We start from the raw sequence: 24,252 nt of genomic DNA on the forward strand, positions 1-24,252 counted from the left end.
ATTGTAGTTCCGGCCAGGCCTTGGCGCGGGGGCTGGCTTGGACCTTGCGCTAGAGCGCATGCGCCCCTCTCAGGCTGCTTCAGGGCTAGGCCTCTGGCTTTGCGTTTGGGTATAGGTTGCAGCCAAGTACGGGTCTGCCTATGACCAACGGTGTTAAAATGCTTTTTAATATTTACGTAGATACAGCCGGGCAGGAGAGTCCGTGAGACTCACCTCCAGTAAACCACTCAAATCCGGAAGTGGCGCTGTGGCTCAAGTGATAGAGCTAGCCTTGAGCTGAAGAGCTGAGGAACAGCGCCCAGGCCCAGAGTTCAGCCCCAGGACCGCAAAAATAAATACATAAGTACATCTATTAGCTCCCCCGCCATGGTACTTCTAATTGACATTTGCATGGGTATCGTGCCTATCCACAAATCTTAACAGCATAGGCACTGGAAACTAACTGCATATGCAAGTAGAATTCCTTTAAGAAAATGTTTTAAAATGCATCAAGGAGAAACAGAACATCAAAACATACCGCCTTGGCAGGCCAACAAGCCAAAGGTGTTTGCAAGTTGTTAAAAGCAGTTAAAAGTGGGCAGAAAATGCAAAGAGTACATCAAGGTATCTCCTGTGTGGTGGAGCTCAGAAAGCACAGGAGAGGAATAGTGTTCTTTCTCAGAGGATTAGGCAAAGCCCCAGCACCGAGAAGTCTAATACAGAGCCTGGCTGCTGCAAACTGAGCATCAGAATGCTGTTGACTTCTTTTTGCTGCACTGGTTTTGTATCGAGAATATCCTGCACAGTCAGAGAACAGAAATACGGAAATGGACTGTGTGGATAAAGGAATCATACAAAACCAAAATGGAGTATGATTTGAAGCAGGAAGAGAATTTTCCTCCACTCACTTCCAGTTCACATTCAGAATTACTTATTACATCATTCTTTAACAACTTAAGGTTCTTCTTTAATCACATCCTCAATTATTTTTTTTCTTTTTCTTTTTGCAAGTCCTGGGGCTTGAATTCAGGCCCTGGGCACTGTCCCTGAGCTGCTTTTGCTCAAGGCTAGCACTAAACCACAGCCCCACTTCTGGCTTTTTCTATGTATGTGGTACTAAGGAATTAAACCCAGGGCTTGGAGCATCCTAGGCAAGCACTCTACCACTAAGCCAGCTTCCCAGTCCTCAATTCTTACATACATGAACAGATAGCTTATGTGAGGATACATATGTGTACCCCCAATGGGTTTCTGGAACCCTATTCAATAATTTCGTTGATTTTGTTATTTTGGAACTCATTTGTGAACAGTTTATAAAACAAAATAATTTATTCTGCTATTGATAAAACTATTTCAAAATAAAGTTCTAGTTGAGTACTATAAATATGTTTTGTACAGGCAATTTTATTTACCTTTTGTAGTCAATATTTAGCAGGATTTTTTAAGGAAATAGTATTCACTTCAATAAAAACTATTATGTATTAAAATGCTAAAATGTCTTCCTGTATATTGTCTATACAGAGTATAGCTATTTCAGTACAAACTAGCTAGCTAGGAGATAATGTCTCCATGGGTGGGTGAAGTAGCTGTCCACCCAAAAAAAAAAATTCCCCTCAATATTCTACAGTAAAAAACAAACAAAATGCCTTTTTTTTCCCAATGGAGTTTACTTTTAATTGTAAGTAGCAAATGTTACATGAGTTATTTCCGTAAGAACATTTACTTTGCACAATCATGTTTTTATCAAGCAACATGTATGGAATGTTCCAGGGTCATTGTTATGACCTTCGTAAGTACTGTAGCCTCTTCTCCAAGTTTCAAAGGTGACCTTGTACACAGAAGGAGGGAGAGCCTCCAAGTGCAGAGAGGTCACCAGTACAAGCGTGACATCCACTGAGAAGCCTTTGAAAAAGGCTTTATCTTTTGTTGATTTACAAAGTGGCATTCTTCTTTTTGTGTAATTATCAAATACATAGTGATTTTCCCAATTTATTTTTCTTCTACAATGAAACAAAACTGATTTGTTTCAGAAGAGAAAAACTGGCCAAATTACGTATGTTACTTCCCAGGTAGAATGTTTTATATTAATTATCTGTATTTTTTTGAAGATAAAAAGTTCGATGAATGTTTCATAAACAAATAGATGATTTTAAAAACTGGTGCACTGTTTTAATGCATAAGCCTTCGGTTGGTTTGTTTTTCAGGAGTGTGGTAGAATACTTCAGTATGAAAAAGGGGTTGTTCTCCGTTTTTGTTGTTCTACTTTGTTCACTTTAGATAATAAAAATCCTGTAACTTTATTGCTTAAACATTATTCCTTCTTAGCTGGGCACTTGTGGCTCACCCCTGTAATCCTAGCTACTCAGGAGGCTGACATCTAAGGATCTCGGTTCAAAGCCAGCCCAGGAAGAAAAGTCCGTGAGACTCTTTATTTCCAATAAATCACCAGAAAACTGGAAGCGGCACTGTGGCTCACGGGGTAGAGCATTCGCCTTGCATTGAAGAGCTCAGGGACATCGCCCAGGCCCAGAGTTCATGCCCCATAACTTACAAAAAATAAAAACCAAACCAAACCAAAAAAAAAAAAAATTCCTTCTTAGATGTGATTGCCTTCTGTATAATACCCAAAGGCTATGTTGGGAGCCACTGGTAATATTGAAAGTGTGAGGCTTGTTTTGGACAGAGACCGATCAGAGGGTTGCCGTTTTCGCTGCTAGGAGAAGAGGTTTGACCGTCCTGTCGAGTGAGCTGTACAGAAGAGAACTTAGGGATCAGGAAATGAGTATTTCCAAAGAGACCATACTACTGCATGCTCATGTGATCAGTGGGAGTTCTCTGGGTTGATGCGTCTCTGGCGTAGGGTGGATCTGCATGCAGCATTCGCAGGAAGCTCGTCCGTCTATGACGAGAGCCCACGACATCACAGACACAGGGCAGCCGCCACTGCACAGGTGTCTCTGGGTCCACTGAGTGTGCAGATTCTCCAACAAAACCCAATGACTGATTCAGAACCGAAGGCGTTTTGTTGCAGATGCCTATAATACCTATCAAAAAAAAACAAATTTCAAAAACACAGCCAACGTGTGTTGAAGACTATGATACCTTTAACATACACAAATTATTTATTTGTATAACTATGTTTATCTTGTGCTCAAAAATACAAATTGCTGGCTGTGCATGGTGATGCACATGCCCTGTGCTGAGCAGACACCCTGGGCTGGCCTCGGCCACACAGTGAGACCCTGTCTTATAAACTCACTAGCTGGGTATCCATAGCTCACACAGGGGATGCTAGCTATTCTGGAGGCTGAGATTTGAGGATTGTTGTTCAAAGCCAGCCTGGGTAGGAAAGTGTGTGTGTGTGTGTGTGTGTGTGTGCCAGTCCTGGGGCTCTGGGGCTTGAACTCTGGACCTGGGTGCTGTCCCTGCACTTCTTTTGCTCAAGGCCAGTGCTCTACTCCAATCAACTACAAAAAATCCAGAAGTAGAACTGTGGCCAAGGGGTAGAGCACTTAGCTTTGAGCAAAAAAATTTCAGGGACAGTGCCCAGGTCTTAAGATCAAGTCCCAGGACTGGTACACCAAAAAAAAATTGGTTAATTAACTTTAGTTTTTTAAAAAGTGCAACAAAAAAAGATAGAGCCGGGTGCCATTGGCTCACGCCTGTAATCCTAGCTACTCAGGAGGCTGAGATCTGAGGATCGAAGTTCAAAGCCAGCTGAGGCAGGAAAGCCTGAGACTCTTATCTCCAATTAACTACCAGAAAACTGGAAGTGGCACTGTGGCTCAAGTGGTAGAGTGCTCACCTTGAGCTGAAGAGCTCAGTGACAGCATCCAGCCCAGAGTTCAAGCCTCATGACTGACCAAACAAACAAAACCATAGAGATGACATTTTTGCCTGTCCTTGGTAATCTACATTATTAAAAATCAGAGAGTGGGATATTAAAATGCTTTGTGGAGCTTAGAAGTTTAACAGTATATTCTAGAAAACAGCCATCTGACTCAAAGGTGTGTTGCAGATATTCAGGAGCACTGGGTCTGCCACACCAGGAAAACTGGGTTGCCTCGGGCTCCCGTGGGACACTCTAAGGGCACTGAGCAATGGTCTCAGGAAGGGGCCCTTCACAGCCCGCTCAACTTAATACTTTTGTGGAAATATAACATTCTTACCTCTATCATTCACGAAGCCAGTCTACCAGTGTGTGTGAACCAAGAGAAAGGATCCCACAGCTGGAGCTGTAAGTCATATTTTCTTTCTTTTTTAAAAGACAGACTATTTCTGACCTTGACAGTTTAAGAAAACAGACAAAGGGCTCCAGAGGAGGTTAGAGATGATAGCCATGGTGGAAAGGAAAAATGGAAAAAAGGAAAAGAAGACAGTAGGATCCACAGTCTCCTTCAAAAGCAGAAGGCCTCCTACTAGGTCCTAACTCTCACTGTTCCTACTGACTCCTGACAGCCCCTAGCGGGGATAAACTGAGCCCTCACAGCAGGTGCCTTTGGGGAACATCCCAGGCCTAAACTGTAGCAGAGAGAGGTTCTGGGCTGTTACAATGCTTAAAATTCCACTTGACAAATTTGCCCAGGGCAAGGCCTGACCAGTGGAAAAACTCCTTACTAAATTCTAACCATCGAGTCACAGATCTGGAGAAGTGATGAGCATGGTAGAGGGCAGCAGAGGACAGATTGCCAAAACCTTCGTGGAGGCTGTCCACAGGTTTGCTCAGCTCACAGGCATGTTAGACTTCCCAAGCTCCCCATCTCTCCTCATCCAGGGAAACACTCCCCAGCTAGTCTTGTGTCCCTCCAGTCTTTCTCCTCACCCCCAAGTTAAGCGTGTGTTTTGTGAATAACAGTTCCTCGCCAAAAGACATTTGGGAAATACTACACACCGCACTGCCTTTTCAAGAGATTGCTGCTGCACCCAGGAGAACATACTGTCATCATACCTGAGGCATTCTGGGAAGGGAAGGCCCCCCCTTTTGCAGTTCTCACCACCACCCACACTGCCACCCAGAAGCTGTGGACGGGAGAAGCCGTTCCACAGGGAGGGCAGGCCCACATTGAGAAGAATGTGAAGGTTTAACACACTTACCAAAAAGATCTACTTAATATCCTGAGAGTTAAGGCTTTTGCTTAGATTTGGCTTCTTGGTACAGTTGTTCAGCTTCTGTCCTATCATTCGCCTGATGGAAACATCATCTGTGTTGGGAAATAATTGTTTTGTGACGCCTGCCAAAGAGGAAAGAACAGGAAAGCACTGTAATGTAGAACTGAGGAATGCCAAATGTTCTGCCATGTAATTCTGTCTCCATTTTACAAAGGAAACCCAACTTCCCATGAGATACTTAAGTAGATGGATATGTAGGCACGTTTCTCAGAGCAAAGCAAAAAATAACAGTAGGTCTATATCATAAATGGAGACCACCAAGTTTGTCTTTATGTGGTACTCTTCAGCTTTAGCCTTACTATTTGCTTTCAGCTCTAAGTTTATTTGTTCCAAAATGCTAGGGATTTATTTATCCATTTCTTTACATCAGTGAAAATGACTGGATTCCAACTGATTATTTTCTTACTATTATATATACACATGTATATATATATATATATGTATATATATATATATATATATATAATCTACGTATATGTAAAACTTAAATCCGGACAATCTCTAAATTTATTGATATCTGCATGCTTCATTTTAGTGAAAAGTTTTTCCGTAATTTCCCCTTACTTAATGAGAACATTCAAATATGCTGAAATATTTTGTCCTTTCACAGAAAATGGGAAAGATAGGATGACGTGATTTCAGGTTCATATGAGAATACAAAGCAAGTGTGTGATCACCTATGATTTCCTGAACTTCGTTCTGATTCATGGCTGGTTTGACGGCTTTGTCTCTGGACGTGGAGGACTTGGCCCCCGTCAGGCTGTGCGTGGCCATGTACTCGTTAGAGTAAAGCACTTGCATTAAGTCATTAATGAACTTCTGAGGCTTGCTCTTATTACAGCGGGCAATCTGCCAATTTTCAATCTTGAACTGAAAAATAAATAATCATCACAGTGAGAAAAAGAAAAATGTGTAAGATACACAGAAAACAATATCAACATTCTCCAAGATGTATTTTTAATATACTAGGGATTAGAGTTAGATGTAATCTTTGAGACAGTTCTCAGTCCTTCTGAAGTATTGCTTCTGGCATGTGTGTACATTCTTGTCACATCATTGGGACTGCCTTCAAGGATTAGTCCTCAACACTTGACTGAGTGTGTCTGGCAGAAAAATGGCTCTCTGAAGAGGTACACCTCTTAGCTCTACTATATGTGAACGTGTTCTATCACAGGACAAACAAGTCCATAGATGTGGCTGATGTTAAGGATCTTGGGATAGAAGATTATCTTGGAATACCGACGGGGGCCCAACATATAGTCACACTAGCGCTTAGAGTTATGTAGAAGTAGAGGTCCAAAAGGAAAGACAGGAAAGGGAAGATGAGACTGAAAGGGAGCGAATGGATCGTGGATGCCTTTGAGGATGGCAGAGTAGACCAAGAACCAACGAAGCAATGAATGTCACTGCTTCTGGAGGTAGGAGTAGCCTCCGAGAAAATATGAACATCAGGTCTTGGATTACGAACTAAACTCTACCACAGGAACTGTGCAGGGAACAGATTCTCCTTGAGCCTCGGTAAGGAATCCTTGCTGCCAGTCCTGTGATAGGGCACAGGACTTCAGACCTAAAGACCCCAAGATCATCAAGTGATTCACTGTGATAATCAAGTAGTGGTTATTTACAGAACAATAGGAAAGCAATAGACTAAGTTTAGGTACAATTATACATCTATTACTATTTAGTTGTCACTTTGAAGGCACAGTTCCTCAGCTTGATAGGGGATTTCAACGAACTCATTTTTGAATTTTTGCTTAACAAAAGTAGAGAAAACAGAAAGACTGGTACTTAGAGACATGCAAGTGCTGAAATTTATCTTCATTCAATGACAGAACATTTTATAACAATGTGTAGGCGTCCCTCTGTTCATGGTCTAAGAATTTCCCAGTTTAAAAGCGTCACCTTGGTCCATAGTTTTCCATTCATTTTCTGAACTGGGTATTCGCTTCATAATATTAATTTTTATTCTAGAAGCAAAACAGTTCTTGTGGCAGGAACATAAGACTTTGGCATCTAAACTTGCCTGGAAGGCACTGAGGAGACAATGTAGTTTTCCAGCCCTCCCTAAAGTTTTGCTACCTAACTATGCTCCAGGACAACCTGGCCGGTGCGCTGCTAACCTGCTTCTCCTCCTCGGCCTTGAGGGAACTCGGGGAGCTGGAGTCAGAGCCAGAAGGACTGCAGACGGAGGTCAGTGAGTCCGGAGAGGAGCTGCTGGCCGCCCTCCAGAGGGTGGACGCGGGTGTAGGCGCGGTGCTCCCCGCCTTCAGCAGGGTCTCTGCCATGCCAACCAATTCCTCAAACTGGACAACGGCCTGTGGCAACACTAAAATGGAAGAGCAAGGAGCAGTTACAGAAACAAGAATGCCCGGTACACACACTTACGCCTTTATTGCGTGTGGAGATGCCCAGAACCACGTGGAATGAAGGCTTAACATTTGCTACCCCTGAGAAGCCAACATGGGGGGAGGGTGGAACATATTAACTCTTATTAGTACTGTTAGCAATATTATCATTATTAACCAATTAACTACTAAATAATAGTATCAATTTAAAACGCTTTGGTCATTGGAACCTAAAAACACTGTTTTGAAAACTTAATTCTTTTTTGCTAAATGCTGAGACTATTATTTGGAGATGATAAATTTTTATTTAGAGAAAGTACTGATTCTGTTATCAATCACCTTCTAGAAGCCCATAATAGAGCAGTGTAAGTGCTAAGAAAGGACCTTTTCATAAATTAGGCATTTATCATGAGTTAAAATGAATTTGCTGCTGGGTGCTGGTGGCTCACACTTGTTATCCTAGCTACTCAGGAGGCTGAGATATGAGGACCACGGTTCGAAGCCAACCCAGGCAGAAAAGTCCAGGAGACTCTTTTTTTTTTTTTGGTCGGTCGTGGGGCTTGAACTCTGGGCCTGGGCGCTGTCCCTCAGCTCTTCAGCTCAAGGCGAGCGCTCTACAACCTGAGCTACAGCGCCACTTCCGGTTTTCTGGTGTTTTATTGGAGATAGGAGTCTCACGGTCTCTCCTGCCCAGGCTGGCTTTGAACCGCGATCCTCAGATCTCAGCCTCCTGAGTAGCTAGGATTACAGGCGTGAGCCACCAGTGCCTGGCATAACAAGCACATCTTTTTTTTTTTTTTTATTCCTTTCTTTTTTTTCTTTTTTTGCTTATGTGGTGCTGAGGAATCGAACCCAGGGCCTCAGGCATGCAAGGCAAGCACTCTACCACTGAGCCACCTTCCCAGCCCCCAGGAGACTCTTAACTTCAATAAACTACTCCAAAAAAAGTCAGAAGTGCCCGGCGCCAGTGGCTTTTGCCTGTAATCCTTGCTAATGAGGAGGCTGAGATCTGAGGATCACGGTTCAAAGCCAGCCCGGGCAGAAAAGTCCATGAGACTCTTATCTCCAATTAACCACTAGAAAACCGGAAGTGGTGCTGTGGCTCAAGCGGTAGAGAGCTCGCCTTGAGCTGAAGAGCACAGGGACAGCGCCCAAGCCCAGAGTTCAAGCCCCACGACCAACAAAAAAAAAGTCAGAAGTGGCATTGAGGCTCAAGTGGTAGAGTGCTAGCCTTGAGCAAAAGGAGCTTAGGGACAGCACCCAGACCCTGAGTGGGGGCCCCAAAGCTGGCAAAAATAAATAAATATAAATAAAACAAAATAAATTTGCCATGCCTTTTTTTTTTTTTGGTCCGGTCGTGGGGCCTGAACTCTGGACCTGGGCGCTGTCCCTCAGCTCTTCAGCTCAAGGCTAGCGCTCTACCACTTGAGCCACAGCACCACTTCCGTTTTTTTTTCTTTTTTGTTTATATGGTGCTGAGGAATCGAACCCAGGGCCTGATGCATGCAAGGCAAGCGCTCTGCCACTGAGCCACCTTCCCAGCCCCTTGCCATGACATTTGTGTGTAGTTTTTTCAGGTAGTCAATTTCTGTCCAATTTATTAATAAGAAACCTGCATTATCACCAATTACGGATGGATTTTGGAAACCAACTACAATCTCTTTGCTCCTTTTTGTTACTGGAAACTTACACATCCAAAAATTTCATGCCTCCATGTAAGAGAGTTTTCTCTGTGCTTGAATCAAGCTTGTTTCCTAAGGACAAATAATCCACTGGAGTTGGAAGCGCCCTGCAGCCCTGCCTAGCTCTGCTCTCCTCTAGTGGCTGAAGGTATTGTACGTGGCGAGATGAAAAGACAAACTCTTTTTCTCTGTATTTTTCTTAAGCACATATTGAGCCATGATCTTTATGACAATTGATGACATATCCAGTCAGCCTACCTGGTACTATAAGGATAGACAAATTACCTAAAGAATATCTTATTCTTCGATCTGGCCAAAGCATACTAAGTACCTTTCACATGACAGACATGTATTCCATCATTAATTATTTAATGAACATTTAATAATACTACTACTAACTACTGACCTAGTGTTTACTCTGTGACACATTTTTTGTTTTACAGAATTGGGATTTGAACTCTGGGTTCATTTCATGTAGTATAGTGTACATGTATTGGTCTGTATTTATCAGTTTTCTAAGTCATTAATTGTTTTTTAGATGGCGATGAAGGCTTTTCTTTTTTTAATGTCATTGGAATGCATGCACTTAAACACACATTTCTATCTATAGTGGTCAGCATTGGAATGCATGCATTTAAACACACATTTCTATCTACAGTGGTCAGCATTGGAATGCATGCATTTAAACACACATTTCTATCTACAGTGGTCAGCATTGTGTTTGATGCCCAAACCGTCCCATCTCTGGCCAGTGGGAAGCTCTCCTAACTGATCTATCCAGGTTGACTTCGCTAAACTTGCTTTCCAAGTATGACATGATGGTCACAGGAACTTCCTGTGCCAAGCACCTGCCAAGTGTCCCGTGTGCACTCTGTGTGAGACCTAGAGGCAGCCTTTTCTGCAAGAATCTTCAGAGTGTGTGGTGGGAAATCACATTACAGGATTACCTTAAGCTGCTCAAAATGCTCGTGGCTATTGGCTCCTTGTTTCTAGGACCATTCAATGAATACTATTAGGAAACAAGATATTAATTTTTAAAGAAAAACCTTATCATGTGTTCAACCCAGTACTTCCCATTCACATTCAGAAAACAGAGTTTTTATTTAAACCATGTAGCTTTTTTTCATGTATCACATAGTACAAAATGACAAACTAACTCAATTTCAGGCTTCCCAATACTGTTGAATAATTCAGCTCTATCTAGGAAAACATTCAGAATAGAGTCTGGCTCATAGAAAGTGCTATGTAAGATTTTGTTACAACTTAATGTTAACTCATCTTTTGTTAAAGATGTTCTTAATCTAGCCTGTTTATGCCTTGAGGTTAAGAATAGATTTGGCCAAATACTTTTTAAAAATTAAAAAGATTATCAGTACTTTGATTGGCAACATCTTCAAACTATTACCTACTTTAAGGATTGGTGTATTTCCTCCAATCTAAGAATGTCTCTCCATTTATTTAGGTTTGTATATTCTTTTTTTTTTTTTTTTTTTTTTTTTTTTTTGTCGGTCGTGGGGCTTGAACTCTGGGCCTGGGAGCTGTCCCTCAGCTCTTCAGCTCAAGGCGAGCGCTCTACCACTTGAGCTACAGCGCCACTTCCGGTTTTCTGGTGGTTTATTGGAGATAGGAGTCTCACGGTCTCTCCTGCCCGGGCTGGCTTTGAACCGTGATCCTCAGATCTCAGCCTCCTGAGTAGCTAGGTTTGTATATTCTCAGTTTTGTATTTTTCTTCACAAATCCCACACATTTTTGCTAGGGTAGTGAGTCTATATTTATAGATGTTTTTTATTAATGTGATTAGCTACTCTTTTTACTTCTTTTAGGAAAATGTGCTGGCCATTTCTGTCATAAAAGAAAATTACTAATTAAAAATGATTACTAGATAGTGGACATCTATTACATATCAGGGAGTTTGTAACTAATTAATTTTCTTGCAGCATTTTTTTTTTAACTTCTGAAGGCTCTGGATTTCCCCTTCCTTCCTTCCTTCCTTCCTTCCTTCCTTCCTTCCTTCCTTCCTTCCTTCCTTCCTTTCCTTCCGTGCTTTCCTGCAGTTATGTGTGAGTGTGTGTGTATGTGTGTGTGTCTTGGGGGGGGGACTTGAACTCAGGGCCTGGGTGCTGTCCCTGAGTTTTTCCTCAAGGCTGGCACTCTACCACTTGGGACACAACTCCACTTCTGGCTTTTTTTGGTGGTTAATGGAGGTAAGAGTCTCACAGACTTTCCTGACCATGCTGGCTTTGAACCTTGATCCTCAGACCCCCTCCTCCTGGGTCGCTAGTGAGCCACCAGTGCCGGCCCCCTTTCATTCTTGACTGGATTTACAATCCTGTTCACTGACCACGTATCTTCATCAAAACACCAACCTTGTAGCATGACCAAAGACTGCCGCAGCCGGCTGTTCTCCTTCCGGGTGTTGGCCAGTCTTTCTCTCAGGGTTCTTATCTTGGCACACAGTTCCTCCTTGGACAGCTCTGCCAAAGGTGCTTCGTCCTCACTGGAGCTCTCCCCGGGCAGAAAGGCGTTTCCTGAGTAGGGATTCCTCTGCAAGGCCAGGCAGGCGCACAGGGAGGCATGAGCCCCGCAGGCCAGGCCAGGCCACTTTCCACTGACCCACTCAGCCTCCTCTGGCCGGCACGAAGCTCCGGACAGAGAATGAGGATGCAAGTCCTGGGGATTGAACCCAGAGCCTCCTGACTACCAGGCAAGTGCTCACCACATAAGCCACACCGCACCCCCTAGGTCTTATTCCTCCTAGCAAGTTTCAGCAGGTGCTTACAAAAGAAGGAATCTAGGAAAAAGGGAATTCACTTGTAATCATCAATGGCAGGGAGGAATTAAAGTTGGCATATAAAATATCAGATTGGTAGAGGATATTTGTAATATCTCATACCTAATCTCAATACTCAAATTGAGACAGGAGACAGGTATCTGTAGAAAGAATAGAACAAGAAACCTACCAGAAGTGACCGAGGAAGCCAAGAGAAAAGGCAAGACACTCAAAGGGAAGCAGTCCATTCTGAGCTGGGAGCAGCCAGGAGCTAAAGGCCTCCTTTGTGGTTCACCATGGCCACGTGACCAAGCCCCCATGGAGCAGAAGCAGGTGGGACGGACCCCCACTGTCCCTAACTCTGCAGGGGTGGCATGTCCTTGCCTGATTCTTCCTTCTCAGAGAGGGGGGCAGGCTGAGAGACTGGAAAGGTCCTGTTAGACACAGCCAGGGCTGCGTGGCAAGGAAAGCAGGTCCAGGCATGTAGGGACAGCCACGGTGACTCCACGCCCTGGCCTGTGTGAGGGGGACACAGACCACTGCCTTGCAAAAGCCACGGCTCTGTTACCTGGGGTCCTTGCAATGCTGTGGCATGCTGTGGCGTGCGGCCACAGGGCCGCCTGAAGAGAGCCTCAAGTCTGTGTGGACACACAGAGGTCAGGGGTGGACTCTTTCACTCATGACTTGTGCTGTGCTACACCGTGATGACACATTTGGTAAAAGCATGACTGGGGTTCTTGGGCAGGCAGACCATGTGGCCACTGAGCGGGGAGGGAGAGCTCTGGGGGCTTCACCTCCTGTCAGGGTCACAAATCTACATGTGGACACAGAAAGTTCTGGTACAGCACCCACTGCATGAGCTGAGTCCAGTCATAGGACATCCATAGGCTTGAGAAACCCATAGTAATTTCTACAGCCGAATGGTGGGAGACAGTAACAGTAACCTCAAGGCTTCCTCATGAACACAGTGCATGTGTTACCCGCAGTGCAGCGGCCCTGGCTGTGAGCAGGGCGGATGGGCCCAGGCATGGGAGGAGACTTTTCACTGTCCACCCCCAAAAATACTTCACACCACAAGAAGACATACTGTTCATCTGAAGATTTAAGATTATATGAACATAGAATTCTGTAGTTATTACAACATTTTCCAAAGACTCATGCATTACAGAAACATGGAGATCAAACACTACAGAATAAATACAATGACTGTCTATCCAAAGTCCTGGAGGAGGCAGAGGGGAGGCTGGGCTGGGATCTGAAAAGAAAAAGCCCACAATGAGCCGGCGACCAGTGGCTCACTCCAGTAATGCTAGCCATGCAGGACTCTGAGACTGGAGGATTGCTGTTCAAAGCCAGACTAGGCAGGAAAGTCCTGGAGACTATTATCTCCAATTAACCACCAGAAAACCAAAAGTGGTGCTATGTCTCAAAGTGGTAGAGTACTAGCCTTGTGTAGAAAAGCTCAAGCCCCATAACCAACAAAAAGAAAGAAAAGAAAAATCCACAGTGAGTATCAAAAAAGAAATATTCTAATTTTTCCAATATTTAGAGGGAAGAAAAATACTTCTGAGTTTATGGATCTTTAATTTTCAAGAAGGTCAAGTAAAATTTGAACAATGGCATATTTAACCACAGCTAAACAGAAGCAGGCAAATTGTTGACTATGGCTCTAACTCAAACTGCTCAACACTTAGAAGGACATGCAGCCATCTATTCCTTTAGTTAAATAAAGGGCTAAATTAAAGAGTCAGAAGAAGAAGGCAAAGTGCCAATGAATTATGAGAGGATTATGGAAGCACTGCTGAGACTAGACACAGGTAAGAGGCCCACCTGTCCTTTATCCACGACACTGTTTGCATTGTCTGTCTCTGTTGTCTCTATTCTTTTTCTCTTTCCTTTTCTAAGAGCTTGGGCATCGGCACTTTCATCTGTTTGTAAGATCTTCTGCATTTTCTCAACGAGTTAGCTAAGGTTTTCTCAAAACGAAGGAGGCAGGAGTGCCATGTGGACAACGCTATTTCCAGTGTAGGCCCACAGACAGTTTTCCTGTAAGGGGAAAGCAGAATGGGACAGGGAGTAAATCAACCGCCACGGGTGGTTCACAATGCCCTCCTGACCTTTTGCTAACTGCTTCCCTCCTAAGGGTATAAAGTATAACATTTTAACTATAAAAAGAACTGAGCTTAAAAACTTTCAAGAAACATGTATAAAACTGAATACGAGGTAACTTTTATTTCTCATCAAATTATGCTGAGTAATGACATTAGTAGCTATGGTTCTTTTGCCTATCTGAAGTGAAAGTCAATACATTCTTTTCCAAGCATAAAAGCAATATGTGTGCCGAGCATCGGTGGCTCACACCTGTCATCCTAGTGACTCAGGAGGTTGAGAACTGAGGATCTTGGTTCAAAGCCAGTCCAGGCAGGAAAGTCTACGAGACTCTGATCTCCAGTTAACCACCAGAAAATCAGAAGTGGTGCTGTGGCCCAAGTGGTAGAGCACCAGCGTTGAGCTGAAAAGCACAGGGGCAGTGCCCAGGCCCAGAGTTCAAGCCCCAGGACTGGGAAATATAAAAATAAAAAATCCACTTGTAGTTCCTGCTATCTAGCTAAATAATTCATCATATCGCTATCCCATTAATTTAATTAATAACAGAAGACTCTCCGTTAATTTCCTATGCAGCTTCCAGAGATGAACTTTGTGAGAGATGCCAGAATAAAAGTGAAATCGCTTTTGTCAAACCCTCGTCAATCACTCAAATGCTGTGAAGTCAGAGGACTGGAAGGTGGACTGTCCCGCAAGCCGGGGCTCCCGAGTCCTCAAAGTCCCCACGGCCGCCGCGGCTTCACAAGGACGTCCCGGTGACACGACCTGCTCCTGGGCCTCAAGGCGGGATTGGTGCTTCTGTGACCTCGGTGGTTCCCATCTCACCCTGCAGAGACTTGGTCTGATCTCGGTGGTTCCCATCTCACCCTGCAGAGACTTGGTCTGGCCTCGGTGGTTCCCATCTCACCCTGCAGAGACTTGGTCTGGCCTCGGTGGTTCCCATCCCATCCTGCAGACTTGGTCTGGCCTCGGCCCCTCCGGTTCACGGACCGCATGGTGTGCCACGCGTGTTGCCCGCGCTCCCACGCACCGCTACTGTATTCTCAAATAAGCCAAGCTGTCCTTCGCAGGGCCTGCCGCCATTACTTCGGGTGATGCGTTGGGCATGGCCATAGCAACACTAACACAGGCTGGATGACTAATGCAAGCCCGCCCCATCGTTCTCTACGTACCACATTGTCTAGGACAGAGAGGGGAGCCGCATCCGCAGGCGCTCGGGGTCCGCACAGGACGGAGGGAACTCCGGGCAGGCCTCCGGCCTTCCCCTCCCCGCGTGCTTTGTCCCGCTTCTCCTCTTCCAGCTGCTCCACTGGTGTCGACAAGTGCTGAGCACGGCACCATTTCCTTTGCCCGGGCTGAAGGAGATCGCCCTGAGCCACAGTGAGACTAGAGGCCGGGGCAGGGCGGGGAGCAGGCTCCAGCGGCGGTGACCGTGGGAGCTCCGGGAGTCAAGCACGCGGCCCACGCGCCCTTGGAAAAGCCAGGTCTGGAATGGAGAGAAGCGAGCGTGGTGGCGCCGGGCGAGCGCACCAAGCCGGCCTTCCTCCAATTACAGCCTACCAAGTCCCCAATCGCTCTCCGCCTCTCTGCTCGGGTGGAGGGCCGGCAGGGGTGCAGCAGCCAAGCCAGGCCGGGCCAGGCCGGGGCGCAGGGGCCAGGCCGGGCCCGGCGAGGCCGGGGCGCAGGGGCCAGGCCAGGCCGGGTGAGGCCGGGGCGCAGGGGCCAGGCCAGGCCGGGCGAGGCTGGGGCGTAGGGGCCAGGCCAGGCCGGGGCGCAGGGGCCAGGCCGGGCCCGGCGAGGCCGGGGCGCAGGGGCCAGGCCAGGCCGGGCGAGGCTGGGGCGCAGGGGCGACGCCAGGCTGGGCCAGGCCGGGGCGCAGGGGCCAGGCCAGGCTGGGCCAGGCTGGGCGAGGCTGGGGCGCAGGGGCCAGGCCAGGCCGGGTGAGGCTGGGGCGCAGGGGCCAGGCCAGGCCGGGTGAGGCCGGGGCGCAGGGGCGACGCCAGGCTGGGCCAGGCCGGGGCGCAGGGGCCACGCCACGCCGGGACAGGCCAGGGCAAAGCCGGGACAAGCCGCGTGCCTCTTCCACGGACTCCGATAAAACGGTGGGCATGCTTCCGGAAGATTCCATCCATCGTGGGCCAAACCACGCTGATGTCGGCCAGTGCGCGGCCCAGGTCTGGCGCGGGGCAGGGCCCGGACCCGGACCCGCGGGAGGAAGGTTCCGCGTGCTCATGGGCACGCGGCCCGAGGGAACGTGCTGCGCCCGGCGCCCTGCAGGGGAGATGGCAGGAGGTGGCCGGCGCTTCGGCGGCACGGTCCCGCGCTCCTGCACGCGCCGCAGGATTCCAGGCAGGAGACGTGCGGTGGGCGCAGTGGCGTCATCACGTACGTGCTCGGAAACCCTGGGGTCGCGGCAGTGGTGACCCGAGGGCGCCGTGTCCGCAGCCGCCCCCCCAGGCGCCGTGTCCGCAGCAGGCCCCCCCAGGCGCCGTGTCCAGCAGGCCCCCCCAGGCGCCGTGTCCGCAGCAGGCCCCCCCAGGCGCCGTGTCCGCAGCAGGCCCCCCCAGGCGCCGTGTCCAGCAGGCCCCCCCAGGCGCCGTGTCCAGCAGGCCCCCCCAGGCGCCGTGTCCAGCAGGCCCCCCCAGGCGCCGTGTCCGCAGCAGGCCCCCCCAGGCGCCGTGTCCAGCAGGCCCCCCCAGGCGCCGTGTCCAGCAGGCCCCCCCAGGCGCCGTGTCCAGCAGGCCCCCCCAGGCGCCGTGTCCAGCAGGCCCCCCCAGGCGCCGTGTCCGCAGCAGGCCCCCCCAGGCGCCGTGTCCAGCAGACCCCCCCCCCCAGGCGCCGTGTCCGCAGCCGCCCCCCCAGGCGCCGTGTCCAGCAGGCCCCCCCAGGCGCCGTGTCCGCAGCAGACCCCCCCAGGCGCCGTGTCCGCAGCAGGCCCCCCCAGGCGCCGTGTCCAGCAGGCCCCCCCAGGCGCCGTGTCCAGCAGGCCCCCCCAGGCGCCGTGTCCAGCAGGCCCCCCCAGGCGCCGTGTCCAGCAGACCCCCCCAGGCGCCGTGTCCGCAGCAGACCCCCCCAGGCGCCGTGTCCGCAGCAGACCCCCCGAGGCGCCGTGTCCCGCAGCAGACCCCCCAGGCGCCGTGTCCGCAGCAGGCCCCCCCAGGCGCCGTGTCCGCAGCAGGCCCCCCCAGGCGCCGTGTCCAGCAGGCCCCCCCAGGCGCCGTGTCCAGCAGACCCCCCCCCCCGCACCGCGTCCCGCAGCAGGCCTCCCAGGCGCCGCTCGGGCCTCAGCCCCGCTGCGCGCGGACCCCGCCGCCTCCACCGCGTCCCGCAGCAGACCCCCCCCAGGCGCCGCTCGGGCCCCAGCCCCGCTGCGCGCGGACCCCGCCGCCTCCACCGCGTCCCACCCCGGAAAGGCCGCATCGCGCCTCGCCGCAGCGCTGGACACTAGCGGAGGAACTGCGCTTCCACCAGCGTCTCCACCAGCCGCACCCTCGCGCAAAGCGCTAGGCCCCAACACAATATGCGGACTTTGATGGCAGGTGATTTACTAGTAAGCCATCTTCCAGGGCGGTTTCCACTCTCTCAGGCCACCTTACGCAAGCAGGACCCCACTAAAAATGATCGGCTGTGTTGCACACCTCTGTCGGTTACTCCTGTACTTCCTATGTATATGTCATGTATCCAAACACCGCCACGGATCAGCACAGTGCCTTATACCTGAATCCCAGCTTCGTGGGAGGGAGAGATAGGAAGATCATGATTGATGCCAGCTTGGGTAAGAAGTTTAAGGAGAAGGTTCATCCAAAAGCATGGTAGTTACCTTCTGTAACCAGGGCCACTCAAGAGATAGAGGTAGGAGGACTGTTGTTTGTGGCTGGCTGGAGCAAAAGTGAGCCCTATGTAAAAATTGTTTAAACAGCCAGGGGCTGTAATGCTAGCTACTCAGGAGGCTGAGCTCTGAGGTTTATGGTTTAACGCCAACCCTGGCCAGAAACGTTTATGAGACTCTTATCTCTAATTAACTAGCAAAAGGCTGTAAGTAGAGCTGCAGCTCAAGTGGTAGAGCACAAACTGAGCAAAAAGCTCATGGGCATCAACTAGACCCTGAGCTTAAGTCCCAGGACCAAAAAACAACCTAGAGTGAAAAGGGCTAGAAGTGTGGCTAAGGTAATAGAATGCCTGCCTAGCAAGGACAAGTTCCCGAGTTCAAGTTTAAGTAGCACTGAAAGGAAATCACATTCATATAAATATGTATATATATATTCATATACACATTTATGCATAAATACTGGACAGTAATTGGCTACCAACAAACACAGACTAAAAAGCAGAAGGTGTCAGCTTCTCTCACACATGTGGTCAGCCACAGCTCACATCAAAAGCAGGAAACGAGTTAAAAATGAGGAATACAAGATGCAGTTGGCCTGTGTCCACCCTTCTCACCGGTGCCACTCAGCTGAGCAGACATCATCCCCTGGACAGAGCATCAGCCACAGGACTCTGCTCTTACTTGATGTAAATGCACGTCAAACTCTTAGCAGAGAGGCTGACCAGAGTAGCTATGCAAACAAGTGTGGCTCAGCCGTGACGAAGACCAAAGCACGCTGCCGATGTCTCTTGGGTGAGAACAGACGCATAATGATTGCACCCACTGACCTTCCCATTTTTGCTTTTTTTTTTTTTTCCTTCCAGAGCTGAGGACTGAACTCAGGGCCTTGCATTGGCCAGGCAACTGCTCTTCGACTGAGCTAAATCTCCAACCCCCCTTTTTTGTTCATTTGAGACCCAGCGGCTGACCTCACACTCTCCATCCTCCTGGACAGGTGTGTGCCAGAATGCCAAGACTGACGCCTATTGTCTCATGGCTCACTAGATTCAGGTTCCAGGGAGCTTGGCGCGCTAACTGCAGCCTCGGCGGAATTCTTGTCGCATTGGAAATGGTCATGGGATGAAATTGTGCAGTGTGGGTATCCATCCGGCTTCTGGACCGACCAGAGCTGACACCAGGGGCTAGTGATGACTCAGAGTCTGCTTCTGCTTGGAAGTGTGAAATCAGCCCTTCTCAGCCCAGAGGGCTTGAGGAAACAGCTAGCCAGAGATCTGGATTCTTCAGGAAGCTAGTCCTACCAACTGGCGTGATCACGTGAGGAAGTGAAAGTAAAGGGTTTTTGGCTTTCTTCTTTGAAACATAAAATTGATTTCAATTGAGCATGCTTGGTGTTCCTTTCCTTGTTCTCTCCACAGTATTTTTGGGGGGCTTTACAAACATTTTCAGATGTCTGTCTTCCTCTGTTCTTAGATTTGTGAGATGTCATTATACTTCAAGAACCTCTAGGCCTGTTTCTGAAACCTTTTTAACAATTATCAGTTATTTATTGCAGGTTTCTGTCCTGTTGGCACACAGCACTGCGCTCACAGTGACGTTCTTTCATGCGATAGGCACACTGATGCGCTTACATACAAATATTTGGTGCAAGAAATAAAATACTTGGGCCTGGGAAGGTGGCTCAGTGGTAGAGCGCTTGCCTTGCATGCCTGAGGCCCTGGGTTCCATTCCTCAGCACCACATAAGCAAAAAGAAAAAATACAGAAGTGGTACTGTGGCTCAAGTGGTAGAGTGCTAGCCTTGAGCTGAAGAGCTGAGGGACAGCGCCCAGGCCCAGAGTTCAGGCCCCACAACCGGACCCCCCCCCCAAAAAAAAGAAAGAAAGAAAATACTTAATGCCCTAGTCCTCCGTGACAAAAAGCTAGCATGAGAAATCTAGCTGTTCAAGTGTTACTGTAGTTCCTTGATAAAAGAACTACAAGGTGGTCTGAAATTTGATTCAAAAGTATTTGCCAAGATTTTCTTCGTCTCATACTATGCAACTGTGAACTTCCTACCTTACTTTTCCTTTTTCGTTTGTGAATGTAGAAATGCTGGTAACTTATATGGCAACTGTCATCTTAGGTCTAGAAGGCAATACTCCCAGCTTTCCCATGTGCTTGTAAATGACGCATTTCTTAGAAGTCGTAGAGTGTTTTACACCATCTGAATAATAATGAACCATTCTTCTTAGTGAGTTATTACTCTAAGAGCTGTATAATTTGATTTATGAACAGCTCTCAAAGTTTCCAGTGGTGGTTCATGCAGCTATGAGCATATTTTCTGGACAAATGGCTCAGTATTTCGCTGCATGACTAATTCCACACTCGACATGGAAACTGTACGTGAATTCTGTTGGGTTGTGAAGAATAAATAATTACTTCCCCTAAACTGTCTGCAAAGCCTTGTAGAGTAGATGAATTTAATTACACTGATGTTCTGAATCCCCACACTGGGCTGACTTTCTTGAACACTCCAATGTGCTCATAGGACGGATTTCTCAAGGCATGATGATGGGCCAGGAACCCTGGAAACCCATCAGAAAACAAATCTCAGCTCAGCTCTAATGCGGAGAAAAGCTAGAAGAACAAACAGGCTCCATTTGAAATATATTCTTCTATAATAATGCCATTAAATTATCTAAAATGCTTTTACTATTGTAAAATGAACACCTAAGTCCTTTCCCAGGGTGTATTTGCTGAAAACAAAGTTTTGTGCCGGGACTAGGGCTAGAACTCAGGGCCTTGTGTTCTTGGCCTTTTCAAGGGTCATTGCTGATGACCTTCCCTGGGCTTTACTTACTTTTCTACTCATCCGTGTAGAATTAAGTTTCTCCAAAGACTATTGACTGTGAGTAGGCTCAGGATGCTCATTTTCATGTATCTCCCTCCACAACACATTAACGCCTGGTTTTAGCCTGGCCCTCTGCGATGAGTCACCCCTCTGGGGTTTCTGGAAGCCTCCTTCCTGGTAACCACTGGCTGCCCACCTTAGCTTCCTGTTTGGAACATCCCAGGGGCTTCCGGTCCTGCTTTCCTCTGCTGCGGAAGGAAGCTGTCGGCAGAGCCATCCTGCTTCTTCCTGGGCTTTCCCTCCATTTCTTTGACTTCCCCACAGAGCTGCAGGTCCCACTCCACGGGCAGAGCTGTGGGCTCCCGGTGTGCCGCCCTCCATCCCAGGGCCTTCCCCTTCCATCTCGCCTCCAGCCTGCACCTGAGTCATCGTCAGTGCTTCTAGTCCACCCAGCTGGTGGCTACATAGACCAGAGGAGTCACATGCCTTCTTCCTGACCCACACACGAGGAACCTGTGCCACCACTCTCTACCTGGGAGGGAGCTCTTGGGAGATGTCTGCTACAGTGGGTGTCAGAGCCCCTTCCTTCCCTTCCCTCCAGTGTGGGCAGCAGGGGCCCTGCCTGTCAGGCAGGCTGGCCTTGGCCCTGATGACAGACACTTGAGAGAACAACTCAGGAGGAGGCATTTGTTTTCGAGGATTAGAGCTTCAGAGGTTTCCAAGGTGGAGGGGAGGGTGGGCAGGGCAGGTGGCTCACACCAAGGAGGCCAGCAAGGCCTGCCAGCATTCCTTTTCCTTTTCCCACCTTCTATTCCAGCCGGACTGATATATTCAGGATGGGTATAACCCCCTTGCTGATTCTCTCTGGGAATGTCCACACAGACATACCCAGAGGTACTAATTCTGGTGGTACTGGGGCTTGAACTCAGAGCCTCTCTCCTTAAGCATGTGCTGTCCTGCTGAGCCACGCTCTGTGTGTGCAGGTGTGCCCCTGCGCTGCATCCGGCCTGTGTCACTGGCAATGATAGACTCAAACCACCTCGGCCGGCTTCTGCTGTTCGGACAGTCTTGTGGATTTTTCTGCCGAGGTTGGCCTGGAACCCCCATCCTTCCCGATTTCAGCCTCCCAGGCAGCGTGATCCACCTATGCCTGGCTATCGGTTGGTAAGAGGTCACACGTATGCCTGCCTGGCCTTGAACCATGACCCTCTTGATCTCGAGCCTCATAGGTAGCGTTACTGGTGTGAGGCTCTGGGCCTGGCTCAGGGGTATGCTTTGTTCGTCTCTTAGGGTCCAGTCAAGCTGGCCATGAGTAATCATCATGGCCTGATGGCAGCAATTAATGAGCAAAGCAGATGACAAAGTTCCCTTCTTACACATGAATGTTTGTGGGAGAAAAATTTCATGGCTTTCCTGTCTGGGCTGGCCTTGAACCACAGCCTCCTGAGCAGCTGGGGTCACAGGTCATCCACAGGCACTAGGCTCATCACTCATTTTTAAAATGAGATCCTGGTGGGACAAAGATGATGAATTCTGCACATTAACTTCCTCGGGAAAATGGCCTTGCTCGCTTGGCATTTATTGAATTCCGCAACACATAGGTACCACACACGCACACACACATGCACACATATGCACACACACATGCACACGGACACTTTTATTTGGAAGGGAGCAGATAAAGTGGCAAGGACTCGGAAGGGGATCCAGGCAGCGGCGGCCACACTTCCAGGTCTGCGGTCGGCTCGGGGACCCCCCATCCCCCATCCTGTGTCCACTCTGTGCCCCCTGCAGTGCAGCCCTCCGTTATTTACCCAGCGCCTGCCAAGGGCCAGCCCGGTGTGGAGGGGTCAGCACCGAGAGGCGGGGTCATCCCCGAGAGGCGGGGTCAGCCCCGTGCCGAGGGGTCAGCCCCGCATGGAGGGGTCAGCCCCGGTGTGGAGGGGTCAGCCCTGCCCGGAGGGGTCAGCCCCGGTGTGGAGGGGTCATCCCGGTGTGGAGGGGTCAGCCCCGGTGTGGAGGGGTCAGCCCTGCGCGGCGGGGTCAGCCCTGGGCGGAGGGGTTAGCCCCGAGAGGCGGGGTCAGCCCCGCGCGGAGGGGTCAGCCCCGCGCGGAGGGGTCAGCCCGGTGCGGCGGGGTCAGCCCCGCGCGGAGGGGGCGCGGAGGGGTCAGCCCTGCGCGGAGGGGTCAGCCCCGGCGTGGAGGGGGCGCGGAGGGGTCAGCCCGGTGCGGCGGGGTCAGCCCGGTGCGGCGGGGTCAGCCCGCGGGGTGGAGGCGTCGCCGGGCGGCAGCGCAGCGTCTTCCGGGGCCGCCAGGGGTGGTGGTGCGGCCCGGGGGCCGCGAGCCCACGGCGCCGGGACCCGAACGCCTGGATCAGCGCGCACCGCGGCCTGCCCCGACCCCCTCACCCAGCGCGGCCGCGCCCACCGGGCGCCCTCGCCCGCGGCCTCGCCGACGGGAACCGACAACGGGAACCCGCGCTGGCGGCCGGGCGGCAGCCCCGCTTCCGTTCCCGCACACGCCGCCCCTCCCGGAGCCGCCGGGGCGCCGGCGCGCGGCCTCCCCACGCCTCCCGCCCGCGCGCGCGATGCCGCAGCACGCCGCAGACCCGTGCCGCAGCGGCGCGTCCCGCGTCCCGTCCGCAGGGCGCGCGCGCCGGCCCCGCGCCCCGTCAGGTGCCGGCCGGGCCCGCGGGGGGGCGGCGACGCGGGTCCCCGAGCCGCTCCGGCCGCCCCACCCGAGCACCCCCGCCCCAGCCCCCGCCCGCCGGCGCCCGCCCCCTCCGCGGGGCGCACCGCCCCCCGCCCGCCGGCGCCCGGCGAGGGCGCGGGCTTCCCCCGGCTCGCGAACGCGCGCCCGGCCGAGGGGCTCGGGAGGGCCGAGCGCCCCGGTCCCCAGGGCGGCCCCCGGCGCGCCTCCCGCGGTAGCTCACCGGGCTGCATGCTCCAAGCCCCGGGCGCGGGGCGGCGGGAGGTCGAGGCAGCGCCCCCGCCCCGGCGCCCCCGGACGCCGCCTTCCCGCAGCTCGGCCGAGGAGGTGGCGGAGGCGGGGGTCCCCCGAGCCCGCGGGCGGGCGCTCAGGCCGGGGCGCAGCCCGCGACCACCGCCGCCGCCGCAGCCACGTCCGCGCGCCCGCGCCGCCGCAGCCCCGCGTGATGTCACCGCGCCCCCCGCCCGGCCCCGCCCCGCCCGCGTGCGCCCGGCCTCCCGCGGGGAGGCTCCGGCCGCCGGCGGCCGCTGGACGGGGGCCGGGGCGCGGGCGGCCGCGGCGCTGCTCCCACCCGCGCGCCCTGTCCCCGCCGGGGCTGCGCACGGCGGCGGGCGGGGGCGCCCGGGGAGGGGGCGGGGGAGGGCGGAGGAGGGGAGGACGGCGAGGAGGGGGACGGAGGAGGGGAGGACGGTGGGCGGGGAGGGAGGACGGAGGGGGAGCGGCTCCCGCCGCCGCCGCGTGCTGAGTCACGGCTCCCGCTCTCCGCCCCGCAGCGGGGCCGGCGCGGGACGCGCAGCCATTGGGCCGGGCGCGGGGCCTGACGCGCGGAGCCCG

At 51.0% G+C, this 24,252-nt stretch overlaps 1 protein-coding gene across 1 annotated transcript; it reads right to left on the bottom strand.

The window, feature by feature from the left end:
* Positions 1-1,626: 1,626 nt before the first annotated feature.
* Bend6 (BEN domain containing 6) lies at positions 1,627-23,770 on the bottom strand. Its single transcript, XM_070017252.1, has 7 exons — positions 23,642-23,770; positions 13,776-13,991; positions 11,542-11,719; positions 7,269-7,474; positions 5,826-6,018; positions 5,074-5,210; positions 1,627-3,023 (listed from the first exon to the last, which is right to left on the bottom strand). The coding sequence occupies exons 2-6, from the start codon at positions 13,893-13,895 to the stop codon at positions 5,083-5,085; spliced, it is 825 nt and encodes a 274-aa protein (XP_069873353.1). The 5' UTR covers positions 13,896-13,991; positions 23,642-23,770; the 3' UTR covers positions 1,627-3,023; positions 5,074-5,082.
* Between the last annotated feature and the right edge of the window lie 482 nt (positions 23,771-24,252).

Source organism: Dipodomys merriami, unplaced genomic scaffold, assembly GCF_024711535.1.
Source record: "Dipodomys merriami isolate MVZ:Mamm:240054 unplaced genomic scaffold, mDipMer1.0.p SCAF_122, whole genome shotgun sequence".
NCBI lineage: Eukaryota > Metazoa > Chordata > Mammalia > Rodentia > Heteromyidae > Dipodomys > Dipodomys merriami.

Excerpts from the sequence above, each read along its gene's own strand:
- Bend6 (XM_070017252.1), bottom strand. The coding sequence starts at position 13,895 with ATGCAGAAGATCTTACAAACAGATGAAAGTGCCGATGCCCAAGCTCTT. Across the intron at positions 11,720-13,775 it reads GTGTCGTGGATAAAGGACAG|AGGAATCCCTACTCAGGAAA; the intron begins GTGGGCCTCTTA and ends CTGGCCTTGCAG. Across the intron at positions 5,211-5,825 it reads CGAAGTTCAGGAAATCATAG|GCGTCACAAAACAATTATTT; the intron begins GTGATCACACAC and ends CCTCTTTGGCAG.